The following is a 26,100-nucleotide window of genomic DNA, read 5'->3' as shown; positions in this document are numbered from 1 at the left end:
TCTACATCAGTGATGAATTTGCTTACACAACAGAAATCGAAACCCCTCTACAGATTGTCTGGCAGATACGGTTTGGGGACTTTGAGAACAACACATATATACAAAAAAAATGGAAGATTGTCACATTATAAGTGAATCATAAACACATTTACAGCACAAATTTTACAGTATATCTAGAATGCATGTACATGTAGAACAGCACAGTGAGTTTGAATTAGCGGAAAAAAAATAAAATCTAAACTTATACTTACATTATTGTACAAAACAAAAGAAAATGTGGACATAAAAACAGATGTACAAGTGTAAAGAAATGTTAATTACATTCACTCATGGGCTAGATTTAACTGAACAGTGATGTATTCATTGCTTTGAAACAACATGTGCTGCATGGATTAGTGTGTAGAAGATCAATTTTGCTGTTTGAATGGGCAAAGGCTGAAAATCAATATTCATGTGCTAAAACTGAAGTTACAGTTTAATAAGTGGAAGCAGCCTACAGCTTCACAAGGTCTGTGCTGTTTGTCATACCAGCTTGTAAAAACATCAGCAGTACCATCTACTCATACCAGCACAACACAGAGTTAAGAAATAAGGCAAGTTGTCCTTTCATCATTACAAATACATCTGTAAACAGTCAGTGAACAACAACAACAACAAAAACATGTCCTCATTTTTATGTGGCAGAAAGACAAGAAGTTTATTCCTGTAAAAATGACGGATCTGAGTTAATTATGCAACCAGCAATGATTTACACTTCACCATTTAGACTACATTCATTTAGTCTCTATTTATAGTTGAATTTGGATGATCTCTCAACTCCACCTCATGTTCTCCTGCAGACAGAACAACACTTCTGCCCTCTTTCTGAAGAAAATTATGACAATCTCTTATCTTTCCTCTTCTCACCCTCATCCCATTCATCTTCACTGGCATCCTCCTTTTCAATCGTGTCGCTGTGGACCTGTGAAGCACACGGAGGCGCTGCGGAGCCGGGGCAACGGGAAGTCGAGTGAAATGTGGTGGAGCTGGCAGAGATGGGCGACGGCGAGTCTCTGACACAACCAGAGCTGTGGGCCGGAGATGGAGGAGGCAGGGAGGAGGAGACGGATGGCTGAAAGATGAAAAGGGAGGGAAAGAAGAAGTGACCTGCTGGATCTAAAGAAAAAACATGTTTGCTTTGTTTGCTCAGGATTTGGCTGTGTTCACCTGTAGTGAGACACTGGACTTGTTGGTCTTCTCTTTGACTTTAGCCAGAACTCCTTTGAGTCCTGAGGATCTCTCCGTCATCTCGAGCGCCGCTCTGAGCAGTTTGGGAGTCTCCGGCTTGGGAGGCGCAGCTGGTACCTGAGGCGGTTCTTTAGCCTCTTCTTTGGGTTCAGGTTTCTTTCCCTTGTTAAGCATCTTCCTGTGATTGAGAGAGAAACAATCAGGCTAACAGATACAGCACTATTTAAATACATGGAGACACAGATGCCATCGCAGTACGATTTACAGCTTAAAAGGTATTTAAAAACTACAGAAATACAGTACATATAATCAGCAGAATGAACAGTACACACTCTAAGACAACCATAACAGGTAATGTGTTATCTCATTATGGTTAAACCTGGCTTTCTTGCGTAGCAGTTTCTTGGACTCAGGGTAGTGAACCAGGATCTCATTCAAGTCTTTTTTGTCCAGTATGAACAGATTGGCAAAGCCATGAGCGATCACATTGGCTGTGCGCCTGTTAACCCCGCCAACTGCAAGCAAACTGCAAATCACACAACATCATGTTAGTTTTTTTTCACCGTGATGACTGTGAGTCCTAATCTTTAAGGATCAATTTAAAGTGGTTTTGTGTTCTCACTCTGCGTGAGGCTGAATTTGTTATCGGTTTGAGGGTTTTTGCAGGATGTTGTGAGGACTTTAAACTTACTGCTGCAGATATGAGCAGATATTGCTGCATCTCCTTCCTGAACCCTTAAAGGGCCGTGCAAAGATGAGCTAATGTTTTGTGTTGGGTTATCGGTTTGACTTCTGTTGTATATGGTGTAAATATCATGTAGAGGAGAAGTCCTTTTTGTTATTCTAGTGTTTCTTTTTAGTTCCTAATACTTTATTTAGTTTTGTAAGTATTCTATTGGATATTTGCTGAATATGCAGATACAGTCTAATCCTGTCGGAGTCAGAGCAAAGTCAATGCAGACATCAGATAAACAGATAAACATTCCCAAAAAGCATGAAAGGTAAAAGCATGCAGATGTTGCATCATGTCTGAAAAGGTTACGAGACGTTTTCTTAATTCCAGATCACCTGCTTACCTTATCTCTCCAAAGACTGATCCTGCTCTAAGAGTGGCAAATACCGTCCTCCCATCAGGTCCTCCAACCACCTGCACCTCCCCGGCTTTTATGATGTACATTTCCCGACCTACCTCGCCCTGACAAAAATGATGAGCGATAGACAGCAAACAAACAATAAAAGTGGTAAAAATAAAAGAACAAACAAGAAGATGTTGCCTCATACGATCTTTTACAACCAGGCTTTAAGAGGGACACAATGTACCTTTTTGCAGACATAATCCCCGGGGAGGTAAACAACAGAGCGTAGGCTTTTCAGCATGTCAAAAATCATCTGTCTGTCACAACCCTGTCAAGAAGGAAGAGGGTAGAGTTCAATTCTTCATGTTGATGCCTTGTTTGCATCTTTCTGATCCTCTTTTAAACATATTTGTGAGAATGCAAAACAAAGAGCCATTTTGCTGCTTCTTCATGCATCCATAACACTAAAGATCAAAAAACACAATCTTGGACTGGTCAGTCAGTCCTAGATAATCCCGCAGAATAAATGTATTAAAACACAGTATGTAATTTGTGAAACCATTCAGATTCGACCAGTCCAAGTATGGATTATTTGTCTCAACCTGGTGGTCTAAATGCAAAAAAGGGAGTGAAATGGTCTTTTGTTTTTGTACTTTTTAACAGGTTTATTACTAATAACTTTATTTAACCAGGAGAGTGTCTCATTAGTGTCTCATTGGCCAACACAGCAGCAACAACACAACACATTCAGACATTTTTCAAAAGCATAAGAATGATACATTCTATTTTGAGTAGTCCACATAGAGTAAAGTTATCACAAATCAGCATTAAAAAAAAAAGGTTAAATCTATGTGTTGTAGTTTTTATCAGGACCTGGTCTAAAGTGCTGTATATGCCAAAAAGCAGTGAAATTGTCCCTTTTTTAAAAAGTTGTTTTTCTTATTTTTTGCATCTTCACAAATAGAATAAATGAGGGATCTCAAACTCCGGTCCTTGAGGGCCGCTGTCCTGCAAGTTTTAGATGTTTTTTCTGCTTCATCACACCTGATTCAGATTAAATAAATCACTTCAAAAGATTGTTGAATTCTGCACAAACCAGCAAATGAGGCATCGATCTGAATCAGGTGTGTTGAAACTTGGAAACATCTAAAACCTACAGGACAGCAGCCCTCAAGGACCGGAGTCGGAGATCCCTGGAATAAATGTTTTACAAAACACAAGCTGTTTCTAAAAGAGTATTTAGCATCAAATAGATGGTTTTTGAAGGGATTGCTACCTGAAAAAGAGGAACCTTGCTCACGATGGAGTAGTTGACATCCACAGCTATATCCAGACGCATTTTATCTGGCAGCTGAGTCAGCAGCTCCTGCTCGTCTGCTCACAGAACAAGGTAAAGTATGACTGAAAGAACAGATGTATGAAATAGATGTGACAAAGAACATGCAATGTCCTCCTTACCCAGCATGCCTTGTGACTGCCAGGTGTAGTTGTACCAGGTTTTGACACGGTTTTGGACATCTTTTGGGATGCGATAAGATGACATATATTTAATGGTATTGTCCACGCACGTGCGGTAGTAAGTTTGAGCTGCTGTGGCAGCGCCGACCACATCACGCATCTGGCAGACAAATGAGCAACATGACTTATTGGAATTTTTAGCACCAGATTTCTGATTTATCAGTGCCCAAGCTGCATTACATGCAACATAAGAATAAATTAAACTGATGCTAGCACACCTGTTTCAGTAAGGCTTTAAAACCTACCTGTCCAATCATGATAGAGAAGGCAAAGACGCCAACAAAATAGTTGATGAGCTGGAAGACAATCTCAAACAGGGAGGTTGGGTCTGGCAGACCTCCAATGGTGATCAAAGTTTTCACCGCAAAGTAGTAACAGCGGATGTAACTGAGCAGAAAGCAAGGTGCCATTAGAGGAAAGAAAACAATGGATATGTACAGAGCCAGTGACATACTTAGAATACTTAGACGATTGGTGTGGTCCAAGCAGTCTAACTTTCATTTCATATCACAATCAACCTCATGTTCTAATCCTCTGAGCTGAAAACGGCAGTGTGTGTATTCCACCAACCTGTTGCCAACACCGTTGTACACCCACTGGGTAGATCCCAGACCTATGAAGGCAGAGGCCCAGTGATAGAGACAGGCATTGCAGTGGACACAGTAGAGAAGATAGGTGGTGGTACGGATCACCCTGAGAGACAGAGAATGATACTTCTACATAAACTGAATTTCTAAAAACAGAGTGCCTTGCATCTCTGTATACTGATGCTTTATAAAGAGAAGAGGGAGCAAGAATGACAGTGAGTTATTTTTCTATATTCATAGTACCTGCCACTGCCGTTTTACTATGTAATGAAAATGAAAAGCACACAATAATAGGACAGGAGCTAACAATGCAGCTGACCTGTAAATGTAGGCTTTGGTCAAGATGGCTTCTAGACGCTCGTTGAACTCAAAGAATGAGTTGATCTGCAGACCCGTGAACAAAGAAAGGAAGAATATTTGTAGATTTCTGACAGTTTTAGACTGTGACACTGAGGCTGGCATAGAGACTTGTATAAGATAAACTTTTAATTCATTATGTCGGCATGCTTGGCCCTGATGTGGTTTCTGATAATGTCACATGTTTTTTTGTGGTTAACAACACAAATATTCTTAGTGTTGTTTGCCCAGTGTGTTTTGTTTGCTTTTGAAGTGACAATGTCTCACCTTCAGAAGTCTGGGTAAACGAAGCAGTGGGTTGATGCCAGTTATGAAATAGAAGATCTCCAGGGGAACAAGGCTGGCTACGTCAAACTAGAAAGTAAGAAGATATGATTTCACCTCAATGTTTGATTCCACAGCCACTAATCGCAGAGTGAAGAATACAGTCAGTGTTAGATGTTTACTCATCTCTGTCAGTATTTACCTTGAAGCGTATCGTTTTTATGTAATTCTTTCTCATCTCTTTTTTGTCACTCTGAAATTTAAACAATCACATTTATAAACAATTATCCAAGCAGATTCAGTTCTATAATTATAAAAGTCTGTTTTTTGAAAGATGCACGAAAGTGATTAACATTTTCTGTGTTTCCTGTTTCCTGCAATCCCAGGAAATCACAGCTTCCAGTCCACCACTCACCACTATGTCCCCTCCGCACACAAACTGCAGGCGGGGCTGAAAAACGGTGATGTCCAGGATGTAAATGAGGTCACACAGGTAGTCCATCAACAGCCAGTAGTAGATGTTGTCGGGGGTTTGGTAAGGAAAGGCCCAACGCACCGGGATGAACCACACGTTCCAGTTCCAGGCCAGACACACCAAAAACATCCACAGCACGTACATTAAGTCTGATGAGAGAAAGTCCGATGAAACGATAAAGGTGAGTCGGAATTGGAGTCACTTGCGAATAAAATTAGAGGAGAAATGACATGGGAGCACTTGGAATCAGTCATTACACACACAGAACAAGAAATTGTCACAAAGTAGGCATCAACTATCATCTTACAGTGTTAAATAGTGACTAATGGGAATAAAATCCGAACAAGTAAGCAGAATCTAAGCTGTATTATTTAATTAATTTGGTAAGAACAGCAAATCCACTGGCCGGAAAAAAATTATAATGAAAGATGATTGAGAAAAGGGTGTCAATAACAGGATAGTACACATTCTCTACCTTTAGTCAACATTCATTTTATGGGTCTAATTCCCCTAAATGTTAACAATGTGTTTCTCAGGTAGTTATTTTATTTTTAATAAGTGAGTAGTTTAAGTAGAGAAGTTTCTACTGTGCAGCACATAACTGAAGGGGACAGCGGGAGGCGTGCTCGGCCGAGTTCTTACTGGTGAAAGGGTCGATGCTGGCAGGAAAGCGGAAGTGCATACAGGCTCGTATCCACCGAGGAGTTTTCCCTTTGCAGCAGCCTCCAGACAGCCCCTCCTCCGCCCCACTCTCCATCTCTCCTCCTTGTCCACCTTCTCCTCCTGATGGACCGTCTTGCATACCCTTCTCTTCTTCCTCCAATGGTGCCGCTGCAGGAGGAGGCTGAGGAGCAGCTGATGAAAGATGAGGGAGAAAGGAACAAAAGTTCAGAAGAAGGCAAGAGTATGGTTTTAGAAGCACACTGCTTCACAGTTCATTCAAAAGAGCAGGACATAGGGGTAAATCATGCCTGCATGTGTGTGTGTTTCCTCAGCAGGCCAGTTTATCTGTAAAAAAATAACTATTTGAGAGCAGTATATGATACTTAAGAGCTGTGCTGCATTCAATTCCAGTTATATTTCAAATTGCCACCTGGTGCCTCAATTCTGTTTTTCCCTTCTATGAAAAAAAAAGAATTTGAAACAATAAAAATGATACCGAAAAGGCACACATTGTGCATAGAATAATAGATAACATAGATAATGAAGCCTCAAAAATGTATAGGTAGGCTTTCCATCCCTTTAAATGAGGTATATAGCTTTTTTGTGCACGTACATGCTCTGCAAAGTCCACGTATATGCACATTCCACACCAACGAAAGGGTGTTTTTCATGGAAAGACACACTGAACCGCCTGAAATGCCTCATTTTCAGTCCAAACTAATCAACTCCCACTCGTCTAGATCACCTAATTCCTGCCAAGTGAATTGTCTGAGTTTAAAATGAATATTTCACATTGAAGGTAACAAAAGAAGCCGCTGGAAAGTACAAAATCACAAAGAATTATTACATTTTGTAGCATTGCAGCATTAGGCCTAATCTACAAATGCATCACATTAACGTAGGAACATGTAAAGTAGCATAATATGGGCTCTTTAACTGAACTACGTTAAGCTGATTTTGGGAACTAAAGCCGTGTTTGAGGGATGAATGAGGGACACTGCTGGTGCACCTTTGGGGAGGAGGGATGCGAGCGTGGCAGCCAGGTTAGAAGCTATTACTGCTTTTACTCACCATTTAGATTTTAGTGTCTATAGATCAGTCCAGTGTTTGGGTATGGTTTCCCAGCTGAGTAGGGGGACTTTTTCAACCTGGAATTAAAATGTACTGTAACATCTGCACACAGTTGCTACCATCCATTCAACACATTCTCCTTCCCATCTGCTACTTAGTCAAGAGCCCTTCATGTCAGTTTAGAGGTAGGCCTGTACTGTTGCTTTTAAATGTACAGGGGACTGCTGCAAGTGATGCATCAGTAGTAAAAAGCAACAGAAAAGCGTCATTTTTAAGTACTGGTTTATCAACAAGTAACACAGATTTATAAGGAGGTTAGTTGGGAGAAGGTGGGTTACATCCAGCTCCCGATTAATGGACTAAGGTTTGGGTCAAACTTTTCCGATTACTGTTTTTTACTTCCTTTTGTCTTTATTTTGTCCACTGTTGCTCTGTAGTTCCTTGTTATCCATTTGAAGCACTTGGTGAAGGTTAGATAACAAAGGTATTTTTGGCGAGATTACGCACCATAAGTATTTGTTTAATGTTAAAAAATAAGTACTTGGCATTAAAATGCATCCTGCGACTGTCATGTTACCAGCTTGGTAAACCCTACTCATCCTAAAGTGATCTCTGTGGATACTCTGTGCGTTCAAAACCAACCCAGTTGGCACCTGATCAAGCATCAGTACGAGATGGTCCGAAACAGGTCGATCCGTAGAAGCTGCGATTCACCTGTTTTTTTTCCTTGCTTTATATCTCACTCTTATTCTGAAAGTGTGCATAGCCAGAGATAAAAAAAAAAAAAACGGAGACTCTCACTCACAGGCGATGATGCTGTCTTCATCTGAGCTGTCTGGGTCAATTAGCTTCTCCTTGGCCTTCTCCGTTCTCTCCTTAAACATCTTGACGAGCTCCTGGAGTCGCTCATTGACCACTGCGCTGGTCTGACTGGCTGAGGAGGCGGGACGCTCTTTGAGACTTGAAAGAAAAGTGAGAAATAAAATCAGATGCTGGCATTCATGACTGTGAAGTGAGTGTTAAGTTATGTTTGTGTCTATTGTGATGTGTACTGTGCTCACTTGTCATCTGTGCTGTGCAGGCTGGACTCGCTGGGCCAGGCTCTGACAGGGATGCTTACTTCATCATCATCATCTTCACTTTGAGAATGTAGCAGCCTACAGTTAAAAGTTAAGTAGACACGGCAACATCATTGGCTCAACTTTATGACAGAGTTGCCTTATTTATGCCAGAGTTTCTTTTTTTTTTCTCAAACTAAAACCCACTGTGATGTGGCGTCATTGTACAATATGTTATATCATCTGTCATCTGAAATATGAAAAACTTAGATAGAAGCTAAATGTTGAATCCTGCTCTTATATGATTGTTGACTGAATTCATGAGAAAAGACTGATGGGAAAATAAATGGATTCATGATGTTGATAAAATATGGACGGCACATTTGATGAATAAGTAGATGGACACCAGTAAGGGTTGAATATCTTACATCTTTGTCCAGATAGTCCTACGATTCCTCCCACTATTGTTGCGAGTGGTCAGATCAGGGTTTGTGTGTGTGCCGGGGGAGAAAACATGATGTTAATCCATGAAGTAGGTAACAAAGAGTGATAAATCACTACATTTACACTCCAACAAGCAGGTGACACAGTGATGATGCAAGTGCAAGGTTGAGATGCATTTGTTTATTGACTTTTGCTACATTATGGAAACAACCTTACAGTAGCCAAAAGCACAAAGCAACGTAAAAGTGAACAGTACCATCACATTTCACAAGAGGACAACACAACACAGACAAAGAGAGACACAAAATGTCTTTCCAAACTATTTCAGCTGCACAGTAATTCCCACAACAAACCGTCTGTGTTCTGCATTAACACCATTTCGTGATTTCATTGTGTGATTGAAAAATGACAACTTGTGAATTTAGGCTCAAATTGAACCCGACACACGGTTTCTGCAGGACACAAATGCACAGACAACAGTCATATTTGCACCGACTCTGGAAAGACTGTACAAGAAGAAGATGGACAGCAGAGGGCAGTGGAGTCAGTTAACAACAACAGTGCGAAGCATTTCATTCCAAAATTATGCATTTAATAATCATTGATTCAACCCTATTAAACATTAAAGACACAACATCTCACTGATATTCTTAAATCATTTTGACAAAGAAACTATGCTTTATCATCTGCAGTTGTGTGATTTTTATCGCCTTTTGGATTAAAACGCTTAATTTGCAAGAAGTGATTCTACTTTTCATCGCTGTGTTATAAACTGTATGAATGCATAAATGCTATGCAGATATACATCTATAGTTTCACTGAACAGATGACTGGAAGACCATTAATAGCACAAGGGAGCAACCACAACTCAAACCACCCATGCAGTTTCCTTACTCTTTATCTCCTTTACTGTAAGAGCAAAGCATGAGGAGAGAGAAAAAGATCAAAGCTGTTTCAGTGCACATCCAGATAAACTGGGAGTCCTAATTTCTTATATTTGAGTGATAGAGTCAACAGCAAGGGTTTTCAAAGTCTGAGACTGTGGGCCTCCCTTAGCGTAGAAAAGTGTAGAAAAGAGGCAACCTACTTTAGTTTACTTTATTTTTGGATGTTTATAGATCATGATTATGTCTTCTGATAAACTTTTTGTCTAACATTGTTGTTTGACATAATTTTGAACTACAGCAAACACATGAAAAAGAAAACGTTTGGAAGAAAAAACAGTATGGAAAAAGATGTAAAATGTCCCCAGTTACTGTATCTCTTAACTCTCTTTCACTAATTAATATATCAAGATTACTCTTTTCTCCTTTTAATAACCAATTAAATCATATTCCTAACTTTCTCTGAGCCTAGAAATGATTTGAAGCCCCACCCCTGGAAGGCCCTCTTCCCACTTTGAAAGCCACTGGTCTACATAAAATCAAGATCTGATCATAACTATCCTTGTTCAAGATTTCATAGAAGTTTCCAAAGCAGCTCTTGCTCACCTCTGACGGCCTCCTGAAGGCGTAACAGGGACAGTGAGGGTTGTAAGTTTGGGGTCCTGCTGGGTGAGAATTTGGGGGATGTCACTCTTTTCCTCCCCTTCTCCCCCTCCTTCTGCCTCGCCTTCTCCTGCTTTCTCATGATCAACATCCTCTACATTTACAGCTGGGCGAAGACTGATGCTGGAGCTCTCTGCAAAGTGTGAGACGGTTAATTAGTTTCCGTTTAGTCTCGGGTATCACAGATGATGGCATGTAAAGCATTTGTTGGAAATTAGGTAAACAAAAAAAAATGAAGGAAATCCACCTGCAAAGATATGAATGTTACATGTGAGGCACTGTAACTGTCAAAGCAGGTGCCAAGCAGAAGCAGGATGGGGGACAGGCAGATTTATCAGGACCTACACCGGGCTAATGCAAGATGATCCATCTGTGAACCGGGCCATGTATTAGTGAGGTGACTAGCTTACTCATCTGCCAAGTCATTCAATCGGGCTAATCTGGCTAATCTGGATGCACTAACACGTGCCTCTTCTTGATTAATACAAAGTGTCAGCAGTCAGGAAGCTGCAGAATCTGTGTTGGTAGTTTGTAAAACACCTTATCAAAGCTCACGCAAAGATGGAGGAAGGCTACAGTAAAATGTGGTCGTGTGCAGGGTGCCATATGGCTCAACTGTCTGATGAGGCACCCCGTGTACGTGTCCCGGCCTGAAGCCCCTTGCTGCATGTCTTCACCCACTCTCTCTGACCCATCATTCTAAACAAAATGACATAAAAACATGCAAAACTCTAAACTCACAACACATTGCACAAGGTCCTGAACACACAAACAATTTGCCAGGAGATGTGAACTCAAACACCATTTACTTTCTTTTGATATTTGTCTAAATCTAATCTGATACAGCCGTTTACTGATCAGTGCTGAGTTCAGGTGTGTGCAAGGAATGTCATCACTGAGGACAAGTAACTCTCCAACAACATGGATTCACCTGGAGGTTTCATAGTTGAATTGTCTGAGTCATCCTCAATGAAGAACGCTGGGTTAGAGAGACCCGACAGCTGCCGGGGCAGGAAGCTCAGCTGCTTTGATGGCAGGCTGACGATGGGCGGCAGGCGTGGATACGATGGCACATTGGGTAACTCGAGGGTGCTACCACTGGGGGAGGATGGAGAAGGGGAGCGAGACTGCAGGTGAGGATGATGAGGGGGAGGGAAGGGTGTGTTTCTCACGAGCCAGGTGAGTTCTACATCCTGCGGATTCTTGTCTTGCTTCTGTTTTTGCTGTTGTTGCTTCTTAGACATCTTGTGGCATAAGGCTGTTGAGGCGGTTCCGGACGTTTAGGAAGTACTCCTGCGCTCGGCTGGGAAACTGGGACAGTTTCTCCGGGATATGGGAAAAGCTCTCGGAAAGACGGGAAAGGGTTGGGCCCACTGAAGCCTCTGAATCTTTGGGTAAGAGCTCAGTCAGAGTCTGGGCAATACTTCGCGGAACTTGTGTGAGTCTGATGTGGGATAACTCTTGGCGTAATTCAGGGGGTAAGGAGGGTAAGTTCTTGGTAACGTCAGAAAGTTGGGTGGGTAGTTTAGGCATGGGAGGTATTTTGGGAGGAGAGATGCCGTTCTCTTTGAAGAACGCGTTGATGTTGCCAAAGCACTCAGAAGTGGGAGGAAAGCGCATCAAGCAGCTCTTAAATGCATCGCAGCTGACTGGAGCTACAGAGAAGACAGATGGATAGGCAGATAAAATCAGGCAGAATATGAGCATGGTGCGAAATGGACGCTGCTGACAATCAAAGAGCAGTGAAGTCTTTAAGAACGACGTGAAACATTGACTTGACACGTTGGTGCTGTTCACAGTATTATTAGCCCTTACAGCAGTTATAAAAAGATTCTGAAGAAGATAGAACCTACCACCACAGTCGTCACCAGTAGCAGCCTCCTCCTCCTAGAATAACATAAAAGCAGGAATGGAAGGGAAGAAGGGATAAAAGTTGTATCTCACATCTGTTTATGGTTTCCTTAAAAGTTAGGCACTAAAAAGGGCAAAATTAAGGAGATCGAGGAGTACTTCTCTGATAAGAAGCTTCTTAACATTTATGACACTAACTCTAATGTTGTTGTGAGCTCTTTTGATTCAAGTTTGCTTTTAATGCAGGACAAGCGGAGACAGCAGCAAAATTAAAACCCCTCTTAGATGTAACATGATTAACTGTTTATAAGAAGTATGTTGTGTGTAATACAGCTCGTACTTTTTCACCAGCCTTGTTAGTGTTGGCGACTTGACCGTCCTCTGCTTTTTGGGGCTGCTCAGTTACAGGCGGAACATCTGAACTGGCTTCCCGGGTCTTGTTATCTGGTTCAGGTTGTGGTGCAGGTTCTGGCTCTGTTTCTGGTTCTGGTGCAGGGTCTGGCTCTGGCTCACAGGCCTTTTCTGGTTCAACCTCTAGAGGTGGAGAGGATGAGATCGGCTTTGGTGTGGATTCCTCCTCCGGTTCTGGATTTTTAAGCGAGATTTACAGTTAATATTCAAAAGATCAACACTCAAAAATACAAATGAATTGCAGAAGTCGTCCAAAATAGATTGTGGTGTCTAAATTATCATTTGAAAAATTATTCTTCACCTGGTTCCTCAATTTCCACTTTCTGCTCGTCCTGAGGAAGACTCTCCTCCTTTCTGCATGACAGGACAGATAAAGCATTCAGACAGTCAGGCTCTGGACCCACATTTGTTCTAAAAGTGAACAACTTTATCCATTAAGTCAAAGTTGCTCATATTGCAAAGTCATATTATGGTGGTGGCTCCTAATCCACGGTGAGCTACAAAAGATGGGTGGCATGGAGAAAGAGAGGTAATACATGGTGTGAAATGAAAGAAATGCTGGCTAAAATCTGACAGCTGACAATCAAAAATATAACTGTTTTTCTCCTTCTTTAGTACTTTACATTTATGAAAGATTGTGAGGTGTGGCGGTGGAAACCATTGCAGTACACGATGAGATAGCAGTATGATAGATATGTATACTGGAAGGACAAACCTTCCACAGTACAGTATTTAAACAAAAAGAGTGACACAAACTGAAGCCATTTTCTAGAGGTTTGATGGTTTCATTTAATCATATAATGTATACTGTTCAGAGACGTATAAGTGCCTATTAGCTTAAAAAAGGTCAGATTTTTAAAAAAATATTTGTGTCTCAGCTAATATTATAAAATGGAGCTGGTAATGTATTTAGGCTACATTTTTCTTTGTTTTCTGCAGTTTGCAACGAATGTTATCTGAGTTTTACTTTTAAATTGATGTTCAAATGTAAGCAAACAGGTGATGGATGTAAATTTACACCTAAACACAAAACTCACCTAAACTGTCACGCTTTTATATTGTAGAAATACAAATGTGTGTTTTCTTTCTCCTGTTAGCATACATTTTCTGACTTGGGGACCACCTGTTACATGAAGCCTCAGACTAGTTATCTTTTTACGTCCGAATAGTTCAAGTTAGTGAGAAAAACATTGGTTTCATAACATACCATATATAAGCACGACGTTATAACAGGGTACTCACTTTCTCCGTCAGTGTTCGTCAGTGTTTATCGTTAATAGTCCCTAACATGTCCGCATGTATCGACTCAAGAGCAAACACAAATTAAATCATGTGGTCACAAAAACCAGATCATGTGTATTTAGTAAATCTGGAAAAGCAAGGAGCAAAATATCCCGTTTGTATCATTTTTCCTGCAACGTGAAACAGCGGTGGCTGGGCTCCGTTACCGGGGTAACCTGTGAGGATGGGGCGGAGCAGGATAGGAGGGCTGCTGTTGTCAAGGGAAGCTGTGGTTGCTATGACGCAGTGTTGTGGTGCTGCTCAGGCAGCGCGTGGGAAAAAGCTCGGGGGATTTGGAACGTGCGGCGGCAAGTGAGCAAGAACTAAACAGTTTTAAGCTTTAATCTAATTTGTGTGTTATTTCTTCCAAACAATGAATATAAACTCTGAAAATATTAGTCCCCAAGACAAGTTGTATGCTCAAGAGTGTTTTTCTTTTAAAACTTGGCTAACACTTTACTCTACACACACAGCAAATAGTGACTTAGCCTAATTTCTTGTTAATCAAAGAACCCCTGATCCTCCAACCCTGTATTCATTGTATATTTGCACATTTACAACAGATGTTTCAATAAACTGATAGAAATGATAAGTAATAACATAATATTTTTAGAGGAGGAAAGTAGAAATGCTGAGAATCAACTTTTCACAGGCGATGAGAAACAGCGTAAATACTAGAACTCCTTAATGGTGGAAAATAAAAGCTTCAAGACTTTAATTTTTGCCAACGTTTTTCAGTTAAGTACCACTTCATATTCCTCTATATTCAAACTATAGCTGGATATTTAAGGTTTGATATAAAAAAAATGTCATATTGTTAAGGCATCAAAGAATAACAGGCCTGGTTGTAATTTGTTCCATTTGACCATGTGGAATTGGTGCCTTTACTTAATTAAAGTAACTTCCATGAGCTCAGCGAGCTGGCGGAGACGGTGTCGAGATGTTAAATTTCATTTTTGAATAAGAATTTTTTCTGAATTATGACAAACGTAAATGCATTTGAATTCTTACTCTGTGACTTCACTCTGCTCCACTTTGCTTTCTTCTTCTGGCAGCACTGGCAAACTGGTCAAAGCAAACATCCACCGTCATTATTTTTACCAACAGACTCTCATCACAAAAATACACTCTATAAACATTGTGGTCTTACTCGACTTCAGGCTCTTCAAGCGGCTCCTGACTCCCCAGTGAAAGCTTTATGGAAGTTCCCTCACTGGCCATCTGTCTAACAGCCATCTCAGCCGTCTGCCTGGCGATCTCTTCAGCCAGACGAGTCATCTCTATCCTCTCCTGGAGCAGACTGAAAGGAGACAGGGCATCTTGATGTGATTGTGTGGTCTGTGTGGTATTTCAGTTTCAATAAATATTCATAAATGGTTCACAAATATTATTTCATGTATCAAGTCCTCCACTCTTGTTTTCCACCTTCCTTACCGTTCCTCCATGGTTGCCATAGCCACACCTTCAGCCTCCTTCTTGATGCTTTCAATAAATGGTGTCCAGCGGCCCGTCTGGGTCTCAGCATCTTCCAGAGATATTTTGGTCATACTCTCTGGTGGTGCTTCGAGGTCGACGTCACTGCACTTCTGAGACTGCACTGAATAGAACGGCGTGTTTGGTGTCTCTTCCTGCTGTTCCTGAGCTGTTTCTGTCGGTGGACTCAGGGCTGCAGGTGGCGCTTCAGCTTTGGTTTGACTTTCACATTGCTGCTGGTCCTCGTTGTCTGACTCCACGTCTTCTAAAACCATGTCCGGCTTCAGTTTGGCAGAAGCTGAGAGAGGGCGATACAGGTTAGTTTGTGTGGCACCTGTTGGCTGTCACCCAAGCTTTTTAAGTTTCAAACCAAATGACCCATCGAAGAGGTGGCAATTATGGAGAAACGGGAGAAATGATTTTCCATTTCTTTTAACAGAAATTTGCACTAATGTAGCTGCTGTGTTTCTGGTCCAATTTTAATTTCATTGTAAGGGCTGTTTGGTTTTTTTGGCAGTATGATTCTCTTTGGCACTTCTTTTCATTGTTGAATTGAACAAATGTAGATCAAAAAGTGACTGAACCTCTTTGTGTCATGATAACACTAGGTGTGCACATTTATGAACAACTAGATTAAAAATATAATTATAATTGAGAATTAGAGTGAGTGTAACAAATAAATCTTACAAAATGACAGTAATAAAACAGTTTCTTTCAGAAATATTCAGTCACCAGTACAGCCAGTCTTCTGTCAATCAAGTCTGTCAGTTTCTTGATCTCCTGAAGTTCAGTTTTTACAGACAGAGCAAATACATCCTCTGGGATGTTGTTCTTGTTCTCAGTGTATGAAGGGTTACATGTTCTAAGTAGGGTTTAAGTCAGGTGTTGAAGTGTGCAAGTTTCATATTCACCCATCTTAAATGGCCTTTGCTGGTTAACCAAACATTGGGGTACTTGGATGCATGTATTGGACACATGCTGCAGATCCCTTCTACTACTACTCTACTTCTTGCTCCAAGAAAGCATCTTGAAGCTGGCAGCAGGTTTGGGAGTTAATTCTCATTTAGTCATTAACCTGGAAAGTTCCAAGTAGCTCATCCCTAATTATGGCAGCTTGTACCAGTACCCCTCTTGCCCTCTACTAGTGCCTGACTCACAGACACATCTCCTCAGGCAAAACTCTAAAAATCTGATTTAATCTCCAAAACTTTCTAAGAATCTGTCTTCAGCTGTTTATTGATACACACACTAAATGATAAAGGTATATTCATGCTGATTTTTTTTTACAGTAAGTGTACCTTTTTATTCTTTTCAATCGTTTAGCCTTTAAAGGAGCATTGCATCTATATGAAAGTCACTCCACAGTTTTAAACGTTCTGTTGTCAGGTAAATCTTTTGTTTGGCACAATCTACACATTTTATTTGATATGACATAATAAAGCTGTTATGCACACTTTAACGCTTCAACATGGCAGTACTATAATCGATGCCTTGTTTAACAGCCCTGAATATGCTTTCGAAGGGTGTTAATTCTCCTTACATAAATGTGTACCACTGGAAAGCGTTTAAATTCAATAGGGATTTAATAAGGGTTTGGAGTCGTTTAGAAATGTGCATAGAATTAATGAAGGGAAAATTTTAGCTTGCCTAACAACAGTGCATATTCAGGGTTCAAGGCTGTCACCTGATTTTTACTACACTATTATTGTGACCAAAAATATTTACAATGATGATTTTATCACAATATTGAATAAAGAAGAAATAAACCTCAAAGAAATATGTTGATATCAGATTAATTGATATTCTTTTAGGCATTGGAATTACACTCAGAAAAGGGAGTAAAGAGCTTTAAAATCTGCACAAAACATGTTATAACTGTGATAAATATGATTATTGTCAGTAATGGTATATTGCAACACTCCTGAATAGATCATTGACAAACACCACATGAACCAGTTCACACACTGTGACTTTATTTTTGTGCCAGTATGTTTACATTACAGCATTGACGTGTTTCCTACATGCTTTGCTTGAGTAAATGCTTTTTTTCTGTGAGCTTGTAGTGTTTTCTTTTAAACCAGGTCAAACCCCTTGGGGGCAAAAAAAAAATCGCACCACACATCATGGTCACAGTTCACAGTTCAAGTCAGCAAAACTGATCAAGTGGATCAAAAACAGCCTTTCATTGCAACTTCTGCTCTACTTTACTACTCTTTCATCGCATATACTATTTACTGAGTGAAATTTGTGTTGTGCAGCCTCAAACCAATCTTTGGAAAAGTTTGACCTGCCAGCTGAATGATAAGGATGCATTTAACGTGAGAATCTTGGTTTGATTCCTGGCTGGCTGGACGATAACCTGCATGTCATTCCCCTGGTCTCTTTCCCCTATTTCTATTTAATTTGACAGACAAGTAAAGGCTTAAAATACCAAAAAAATAGTTTTAAAAAAGCTCACTTTCATGACACTTGTCACGATCTAGACTCAAAATATTCATGAGGAATGCGACTTAGATAGCATCTTCGTCAACGGAAAATAAAGTATAAATGCAGGTATACAATGAATTATAGTCTGACAACATATAACACAACAGTAAATTAATATAGCTGCCATTTAACAATAATTTCAAATGTTATGTGAGATGAAAAAATTTGATTCTTTATCCTAAGCCGTATGAAAACAAATGGTTTCTGTTTGAATTGGTGAGCGTGCTGCTCACCAATTCAAACAGAAACCATTGTCTGATTTATAGTTTATCTTGATGAAACTTAAAAGTAGAATCAAATGCACAATATTTTTGTGCACAATATTTACAGTAATTTCATATTAATGGCAAGTATTAAATGCCTCTGTTTCAAACAGAAAATGTGCAAATTCAAAACACAGGATACTGCAAGGAAAACACAACTAGTTATGCTTAAAATATCACAAAGCATGCTTTAGTTATGTTGTTAATAAGTCATTATACATTCATTTAGAACTGTACTGAGTACAGTAGGGTGAGTTAAAGATATTTCTTTATGCTTATATTTTACAGCTGCCTAGAGTATCTCTTCTGAGCTGTACACTATAGAGCCATGTGGTTCTGGCAATAGTGCGAATGTCTATTGGTATCTGTCTGCCTGTGGAAATCAGAGCATTCCCCAGTCGTCTCCTCCTGCTGTTTAAGGGGCTCGCAGCGCCTTCCCCCCTGAAACAGAAGGAGAAGAGGGACTGAGTTAGGCTCCGACCGTCCGACCAAAACACCTCTTCAAAAACTATGAGGGGAAAAACAAGAGGGTACTTCAGCAGAGCGCACATAAGGAGTAATTGACATATTTAACACACCCCACAGGAGTTACACAAGATTAGAAAAGTCCATTTTCACCTCTGATGCAATAGCTTGAAAAAGAAAAGGGCCCTATCTTGTTTAAAAGTTCATTTTTTTTTACCAATTGTAGGTTGTACCCTCTGGTAACACCTTGAGAAAACATTATCTGATCAGTTGACTGAACTGTGAACTGTGGCAAGTAAACACAAAACAGATGATGACTACAGGTAGTAAGAAAAAAAAACTCAGCTCACCTTTCTGTAGGACTTCAGCTGCACCCTAAAGTGAAATTTAAAAAGGAAAACCAGATTAAGTCTCAAGATATAGAAAAATCTGAGAAACAATACACAAGAAACTGTAAAGGACAGCTTCAAGAGTTTGTCATGCAGATCACCTCATCATCTTTAGGTTGAATAACAAGCTGAGGCATCTTCAAACCCAGTCCTGACACGAACCAGTCGACCACACTGTGGAGAGACAACACAATGAGATGATCGTAGCTCAGTAGGGGAGTACTGAGCTTTATTCTCCTCCTCACTTTATTTCAAGGAGTATTGGATGAATGTTAGAAGGATATAAATGGCTGTTCTGTTGCTTTAGGTGGTAATAGATTGTATTATCTACATGCAGGTAGCATTGTCTCCTTAAAGATGCTTCACTTGTTTGTAACGGATATAAACATCTGTGATCGTGCAGGAATCTCAACAAATATTTTATTTCTAAGGTCTTTTGAAGCACAAAGAGACTGGTTTATTCATTGATAGTCTTGGAATGATCTCCTTGCAATTGAACATGAGAAAATAGTCATTCTGTTTTAAGCAGTAGCTGCCAGAAAGCTAATCTTACAATAGTGAAAAATTGACTTCTTGCCCACCTAGAATCTACAATGATGATTAAAGAGATGCATTTATAGATCTCGGACCCTGATATTTCCTCAAGGAAAAGACTGATGCGTAGTTTCCAAAGGGATGGAAATTCCAAATTCTTGTGTCATTCAGTTTTGTGGCAAGAAAATGACTCAATACCCCTTAAACAAACATACCCAGAGGTTTTGCTGTCAGTATCCAGTATGATTCCACTGAGAGATTCAGGTGGTGGAGACAAAACTGCAAAGAAGGGAATGACTTTCAAGATTAGTGTAAATATAGCACTACACGTGTATGCTAAAAAAAAAAAAAAAAGTTTAACTGCAATGGTTAGGCTTTATGTACTTTTCTCCAGAGAAGAGTAGGTCGCTCTGGGTTGTGGTTCTATGGGTACGACACCAGGGGGCAGTACCACTGGTTGAGGGATTATGTGCTTAATCCAGTTCACCACACTGCAATACAGAAGGAGAAAGGTCAGAGCTTGCATGTTTGTTGGACATTTAATTCCACGAACTGGTGTTTGTGCGTGTCTTAGAGTGGGTGAGTCAAGTAAGGCATGAAAACTGCAAGAGTGTGAGACTGTACGGCTGTGAATTGGAGACTTTGTGCAAATCAAGCTTTGTCTGCCATAAAAGAGGTGGCATCAGCAGCAAAGGTGGCTTTTACTCACTTAGGAGGAAACTGTGACGGCAAACTCTCTACTTCTGACGCTTCATCCTCTGATACCATCTCCACCACAGGGATGTGTGGAAGGGGATCATAGTCTGAATAAATACAACAAGAAATCAGTGCAATCCATTTCATCTCTGCCTGTGATTTAAAGTAATGCACTAACAATATTCACTCTTTATAAATAGGTAAAACACATTACATGATTTAAAAAGCATACCTGGTATTGCTGCTACCTCATACACCTGTAAGCACAAAAAAAGTGCATTTGAAGACAATACAAGTAATTATGTCTGTTGTACAAAGGACGTTTTATCCCTTTTCCCTCTTAAAAACTGAAAAAAACTGTTGCTTTTGACTAAATGTGTTGCCTTTTTAACAAATAAAACCCAAACAGATTAAGATACTCATACTTCATTACTTCAATTATCTTAATTAGAAACATTTAACATCCATCATAACTGATATGCCCACTCAAAGCTTCCAGGTAAGATGGTCGTCAAGCATGGAACCTGGTTTTTAAAGTAGTGAAGTTTATGGAGGGGTTTAACGTGGATAAGCCCCCCCTGTAAATGCCTTTACAAGCTTAATCCTTACACATGATTAGTATTATAAGCATTAGGAACAGTATTAAGTTGCTCCAATCAAGCATCACACAGGTCAAAGATGAAGATTCTCCTGATGTTGTTTGGATGACGGACATTAAACGACCAGTTACTTTTATTCTGGAGAAAAACAAGCCATGGGACTGTGAAGATGGAGGTCTCACCTCTGTATGTTCGTCTGGGAGGACGGTGGTGGTAATGGTGGTGACGTACTTGGGGTCACTAGCTTCTTTATATTTATCATCAGGCTGAGGCAGCACTTTGGTCAGACCCTGAGTGACCCAGCCTATCACTCCAGGCCTGGCAGAAGAAAAGCTATGAATTTACTTTTCAAGGTGCACATTTTTAGATATTCACCTGTTATTTGATGATACAGTACCTTTCTCCATCCTCTCCTGACTGATGTATGGGAGAAAAAAAGAGAAGAATACGCGAAAATTTGTCAATTAACAACTCTATTTTCACAATATATTAACAATTATATCTTACCAACAAAAGTGATAATTAAACATTCATTAGATGTATCAGTATGGATAAGAATGTCTTGTTTATGTTGTTGAATTTCAACTCTAAGTGACTGTTAATGTGAAAAATAATGTCCCTGATGTATTCCCTCTTGAGTACAAAGGAAATAAGGTCCATCTCAGAAATGAGAAACTTTCTGAGGGTCTGTATTTAACAATGTGCTAAACTTTCCCATATATGTTGCCTCAGTGCTTTCATTTATTTCTACCAGATAGGCAACAGTTTCCTAGGGAACCTCTTCTTAGAGGCTTTACTGAACTGTTGTCAGGATGCCGGCAAAAATCAAACACAAAAAAATTGATTTGAAACACATGTTAGATCAATGCAGTGGTTTGTAGACTCACCCTGGCGTCAGAGTTGGCCCTGGTGAGTCGAGGGGAGACAGGAGGCTGCGGCAGGGCGCTGACAAACCCATTGGACAGCCAGCCAATCACTCCATTCTGGCCCTGGCTGTAGAGGAAGTGAATGCAGACAGACAGACGTCAACATCTAGACAAAACTCTTTCACTCATGCATATCATGTGGCTGATTAACTAAAGGGTTTACCTTTCCTCTGAAACCTCCTCTGTGTTTGTCTGTGCATTGCACTTCACTGTGAGAAATAATTCATGATATTAAGACAAATAAACACAACTAATGAACATATGGCACATATCTGTCACAAATAATTCTCACCTTCTTTGGTCTTTGAAGGCTCCTGTAAAATTAAAAAGAGAGGAAAAGGTGTAAAGAAATATAAAGAGATATAGGTAAAAAGTTTTTACGTGTGTGTGTGTGTGTGTGTGTGTGTGTGTGTGTGTGTGTGTGTGTGTGTGTGTGTGTGTGTGCGTGTGTGTGCGTGTGTGTGTGTGTGTTTGTTGTCGTACAGCTGCATCTTGAACAGTCCCAGAAGCTTCAATGGGTTGAGGAACCACTTTCACCACCCAGTTAAACATCCTGTTGGGTAAACACACATAGTCAGCCTCTTAAAAAGCCCTCCATTGTTAATAATGCTGCTGATAATATTAATAATGATAATGATGTCAATAATAACTCCTTTCTAGGGTTCTCATTAAAGCAGCCACTTCATATGTCAGACAGAGGGCCCTTAACTGGAGCAAATGAGGTCTGATGGAGGACACTCACCTACTTCATTTTTGCTTTAATCTCTTATGGGAACACTTTTGGTTCAACCTGCATTTCCATTTTTTTTTTTTTATAATTTTTGTCAGGTTATTTTTTGCTTCTTCATCTTGCAAAAAATCCTCAAGTGTTCACTTGCATTTACATTTCACTTGTCACTCAAACAATGAACTTAAGGAAAAGACAGTAATCAGTCACACGAACCGCACTCAATGTCAAAAGTTAGAGGCCATACGAAGGCAGAGATTTAACCTCACTCAGATACGTAGCAGATAAGGTAAGCTGCTTTACCAACAGTCACTACAGGTGGGGCTCAATAAGTTAAATCAGTTGGAGAAATCAGTGGCCAATGCACAAGAAGAGGACATTTTAACCGGCCCTGGACCCTGCCTCAAGACAGACAGAGACACTTGTCTGACTTAATCTCAAATGTGCATATTATCCTCTCTGACAGTTCATCATCGCATTGAGATGATAATCTACTTCAGCAAAAGGGAAAAGAGCCGATGAACCTGCAAGACATTACATTCCTAAAGATAGAGAAACTAAAACAACTCAGAGGTTAATTTAGGAAATAAATGTAAAGTAAGGTCATGTTAGACTCGAGGTGCAGGCCTGTGAACACACAGGTCTGACATAAGTTTCAAGTTGCACTGCCACATATTTTCCTCTGTGGGAGTGCTGTGAGGGATCCTCTCATGGATAATCCAAATACAAGACAATCGTCTTAATCACAAATTTCTGGAATTGGATTAAATATTTCAGCTCTGCCCTTCAACTAATCGACATTTATTCTCACTGCTTATGAGCTGGATTAACTTTTCCCACATGCTCTCATCAGATATCATAATTTTCATTCAATAAATGCAAAGCCACGACATCAAAATCAATTTATGGAAGGCGTCTGTTCCTCTGTCCTCAAAAAAAGGCCAGCCTGTAAATTTGAGAAAACTACCAACAACTGTATCTAAATTGCTTGATTCTGCAGAAACTTCACCATCCTCCCTACAGTTAGGCACAAGCTTGTTTTCCTTACCTGCGTGTCTACAGGTGGTGTTGCATGTCGGTGGCGTAGAGGTCCAGAGTGCGGCACAGCCAGCACAGATCTGTGGAGATTTTCACAGTGGCTGCCTGGAGCTAACAGGATTAACCCGCAGCACCTGAAGGTCAGGGCACAATCCCGTGCTGTGAGCAATTGACAGCTTAACTGTAAAGAAACGCATCGTGAAAAGTGAAATCTCTCTCTGTTTCTGACAGGTTGCACCTGACCGAACCTACGAGGAAATGCAGTGATGAAATGCTGTTACTATTTTCATCCACAGAATTTTACCACAAGGATACACTTCCACGCCAACTCTCATGGTGATGATCACTGTTTGTATCTCCAGCCCCCCCATAGTATCACATGTTTAGAACATAATCACTGGTTTAAAAGAAGCCTACACATATTTCACGTGTTCAAAACAAATTTCCTTTTAAGTGTGCAAAGAAGTATGAAAAAATACGCCTTTTAAAGACAAATCTTTGGTACTTGTCTCTGTTGTCTACTCTGTCATCTACTGATTCCCTTTGCATTTGATCTGCAGCATATCGGGCTTCTTACAGAGTGGACATATATAAGTGATTTAACTCTAACCTTCCATTCAAGTTTGGTCAACAAAAGCTAGAGAGGAAGGCAAAGTCTCAGTGTCTATATAGGGTTCTGATGATTGACTTCCCCCCTACATAAGATCAAAGCTCCACCAGCAAAGGCCAAACATTTCTGGATGAACACAACAAGCCATCCATCCAATGTAGTCTTTAATGTAAATAACTCAGTAAAGTTGGAAAATATTAATGTGCATTCACTCAAATACTATACTTAAATACAGTTTTGATCCTTTTGTGACTGCATTTCCAGACCTGGACTTCTACTGAGGACAAATGTCAACCTTGGCTTTCTGCTTTTTCCTCCATTTACATGTGAACACTAAGATACAATTTTGTCCTTTTTTTTTTGCAAAGATGATGTACCACTCGCTTTAAATCTCTTTTGAACCCCATACTGTCAACCAATTACTTGAAAGCTTAGATTAAGTTCAGATGTGGCTGTGGCCACCCAGACAGTACATTGAATCACACCTCATTTGGACTTCATTCTCCACCAAAATCACCTCCAGCTGCAGAAATCTGGAGTCACTTTTGAAAATAATCTTAATTTAAATCAGCATCCTGAAAACTTTTTGGTGCCGTTTATCCTGCTGCAGAGAATCTCTAAGATCAGGGACTTTCAGTCGGCCAAGAAACGCGTTCATTCTTCACATGCCGTCTACTTTACTGTTGCAAGCACAGACTTCCCTGCTTCAGCTGATTACTAATGCCACTTTCAGACTTCTCACCATCTCTAACAGGAACAGGCAATTAATCGAACTCTGTCTTCATTAACTTCTTGTGTGTTTTAGAATTGATGATTTATAGGATAATTTTGGATAAGAATCCTATAATTGGGAATGATTTGCAGGAGATGATCAAGTAGGCCAAAATGCTCCTTTTCTGTTCCACCAAAACTCAGAAAGAAATATTACATTCAATCTCAATTTTATGTAACAGTTGTTACTTTGTACAACCACCTAAAAATAGTTATCTTAAAAAATAAACACATACTAAACTAACTAAAACACGTTTAGGACCTGAAATCACTAAATACTTATAAATAGTTTACCTCATTCAGGTTATGCAATGAAGCCTTGCCCTCATGTCAATAGTTTTTATTATGATCATCTGATGTCTCTCTGGGCTTGAAATGTAAAAGCAAACATGTCATATCAGGTTATAATGGGTGACAGTATTTTTCATTGGTGTAAAGACACGTAAAATGGTTAAATTAGTATTCTTATTTGATTTTATACGCATCTATTTTTTTCACATTATAATGTAACTTTACTTATTTGGGCCCGAGGATGAGTAGCTTTTCCCCTGAAGTTGCTAAGAAAATATAGATAAATAAAGCTATGGTGATGGTTTGTACTTCTTTACATATAGTTTATTTATGTGAACTGGTTTACCCAGTGTATTACATTTGGATATTAATTTTCATTCAATCTTAGTATTAAAAGTAATTAAAGCTGTCGAATTACTATAGTTGAGTAGAAAGTAAATAACTTCCTTCTTGAGTATGATGGAGTTTTAAGTGTAAAGAAGAATAAAATGGAAAAACTCAAACTGCGTACATAAAAGTTTTATTTCAGTACTTGATAAATACACTACGGGTGAGAGGTGAGGAAAGAGGGATGAGGAGGAGAAAAGGATTAACATGGATTTAGGGCGGACCTTTAACGGCCAACTGGTAAACAGGACTTGGCGTATTTGTTGTCGCTTTGTGAACTTGCAGGTAAAACCAAATATCTGCTATGATAAAAGTTTGGTGAGATGCCAACAGGTATAGATCATCAGTCAGAATAAGCGTGCGGACACAAGCAGAATGACACAAAGCCACAAGTGGGGGGAAAAACCATGTTGGAAGTGGTGGAGGCAGATCGCACCACATTCTCGTGGGGACTGTGGTTGTATTTGAGAATTGAGAACAATTTATGGTTGCTGATGAGGCAGGAGGCAGCGGGCAGATCCCATTATCAGCTCAGCACAGGATAAGCTGAGAGAACAGGTTGATGACACAGACCCGTGGTCCTTGGCTGGAATATGGCAGCACTGCGCTGGCCT

The 26,100-nt window shown here is 40.0% G+C and overlaps 2 protein-coding genes and 1 long non-coding RNA gene across 3 annotated transcripts; all 3 read right to left on the bottom strand.

The window, feature by feature from the left end:
• Positions 1-15,377, bottom strand: LOC142384566 (cyclic nucleotide-gated channel beta-1). The gene is made up of 25 exons (XM_075470866.1): positions 15,265-15,377; positions 14,981-15,130; positions 14,842-14,895; positions 12,851-12,903; positions 12,479-12,723; positions 12,141-12,174; positions 10,231-10,420; positions 9,635-9,649; positions 8,725-8,757; positions 8,300-8,395; positions 8,044-8,198; positions 6,147-6,359; positions 5,445-5,653; positions 5,232-5,282; positions 5,033-5,119; positions 4,728-4,792; positions 4,392-4,514; positions 4,067-4,208; positions 3,762-3,921; positions 3,580-3,677; positions 2,548-2,631; positions 2,304-2,422; positions 1,607-1,753; positions 1,207-1,405; positions 1-1,111 (listed from the first exon to the last, which is right to left on the bottom strand). Exons 1-25 carry the CDS (start codon positions 15,375-15,377, stop codon positions 875-877), a joined length of 3,072 nt encoding a protein of 1,023 aa, XP_075326981.1. The 3' UTR covers positions 1-874.
• Positions 15,378-15,561: 184 nt separating this feature from the next.
• On the bottom strand, positions 15,562-19,082 carry LOC142383692 (uncharacterized). Its single transcript, XR_012769998.1, has 3 exons — positions 19,009-19,082; positions 18,869-18,893; positions 15,562-15,601 (listed from the first exon to the last, which is right to left on the bottom strand). It is a non-coding gene; the product is annotated as an uncharacterized LOC142383692 (long non-coding RNA).
• A 735-nt stretch (positions 19,083-19,817) lies between these two features.
• Positions 19,818-23,798, bottom strand: LOC142384565 (uncharacterized). Its single transcript, XM_075470864.1, has 10 exons — positions 23,743-23,798; positions 23,438-23,561; positions 21,955-21,976; positions 21,826-21,871; positions 21,624-21,729; positions 21,134-21,153; positions 20,919-21,054; positions 20,370-20,394; positions 20,151-20,244; positions 19,818-19,932 (listed from the first exon to the last, which is right to left on the bottom strand). Exons 1-10 carry the CDS (start codon positions 23,796-23,798, stop codon positions 19,818-19,820), a joined length of 744 nt encoding a protein of 247 aa, XP_075326979.1.
• Positions 23,799-26,100: the final 2,302 nt, after the last annotated feature.

Source organism: Odontesthes bonariensis, chromosome 7 (assembly GCF_027942865.1).
Source record: "Odontesthes bonariensis isolate fOdoBon6 chromosome 7, fOdoBon6.hap1, whole genome shotgun sequence".
Taxonomy (NCBI): domain Eukaryota; kingdom Metazoa; phylum Chordata; class Actinopteri; order Atheriniformes; family Atherinopsidae; genus Odontesthes; species Odontesthes bonariensis.
This window is presented reverse-complemented; position numbering and strand designations above follow the sequence as displayed.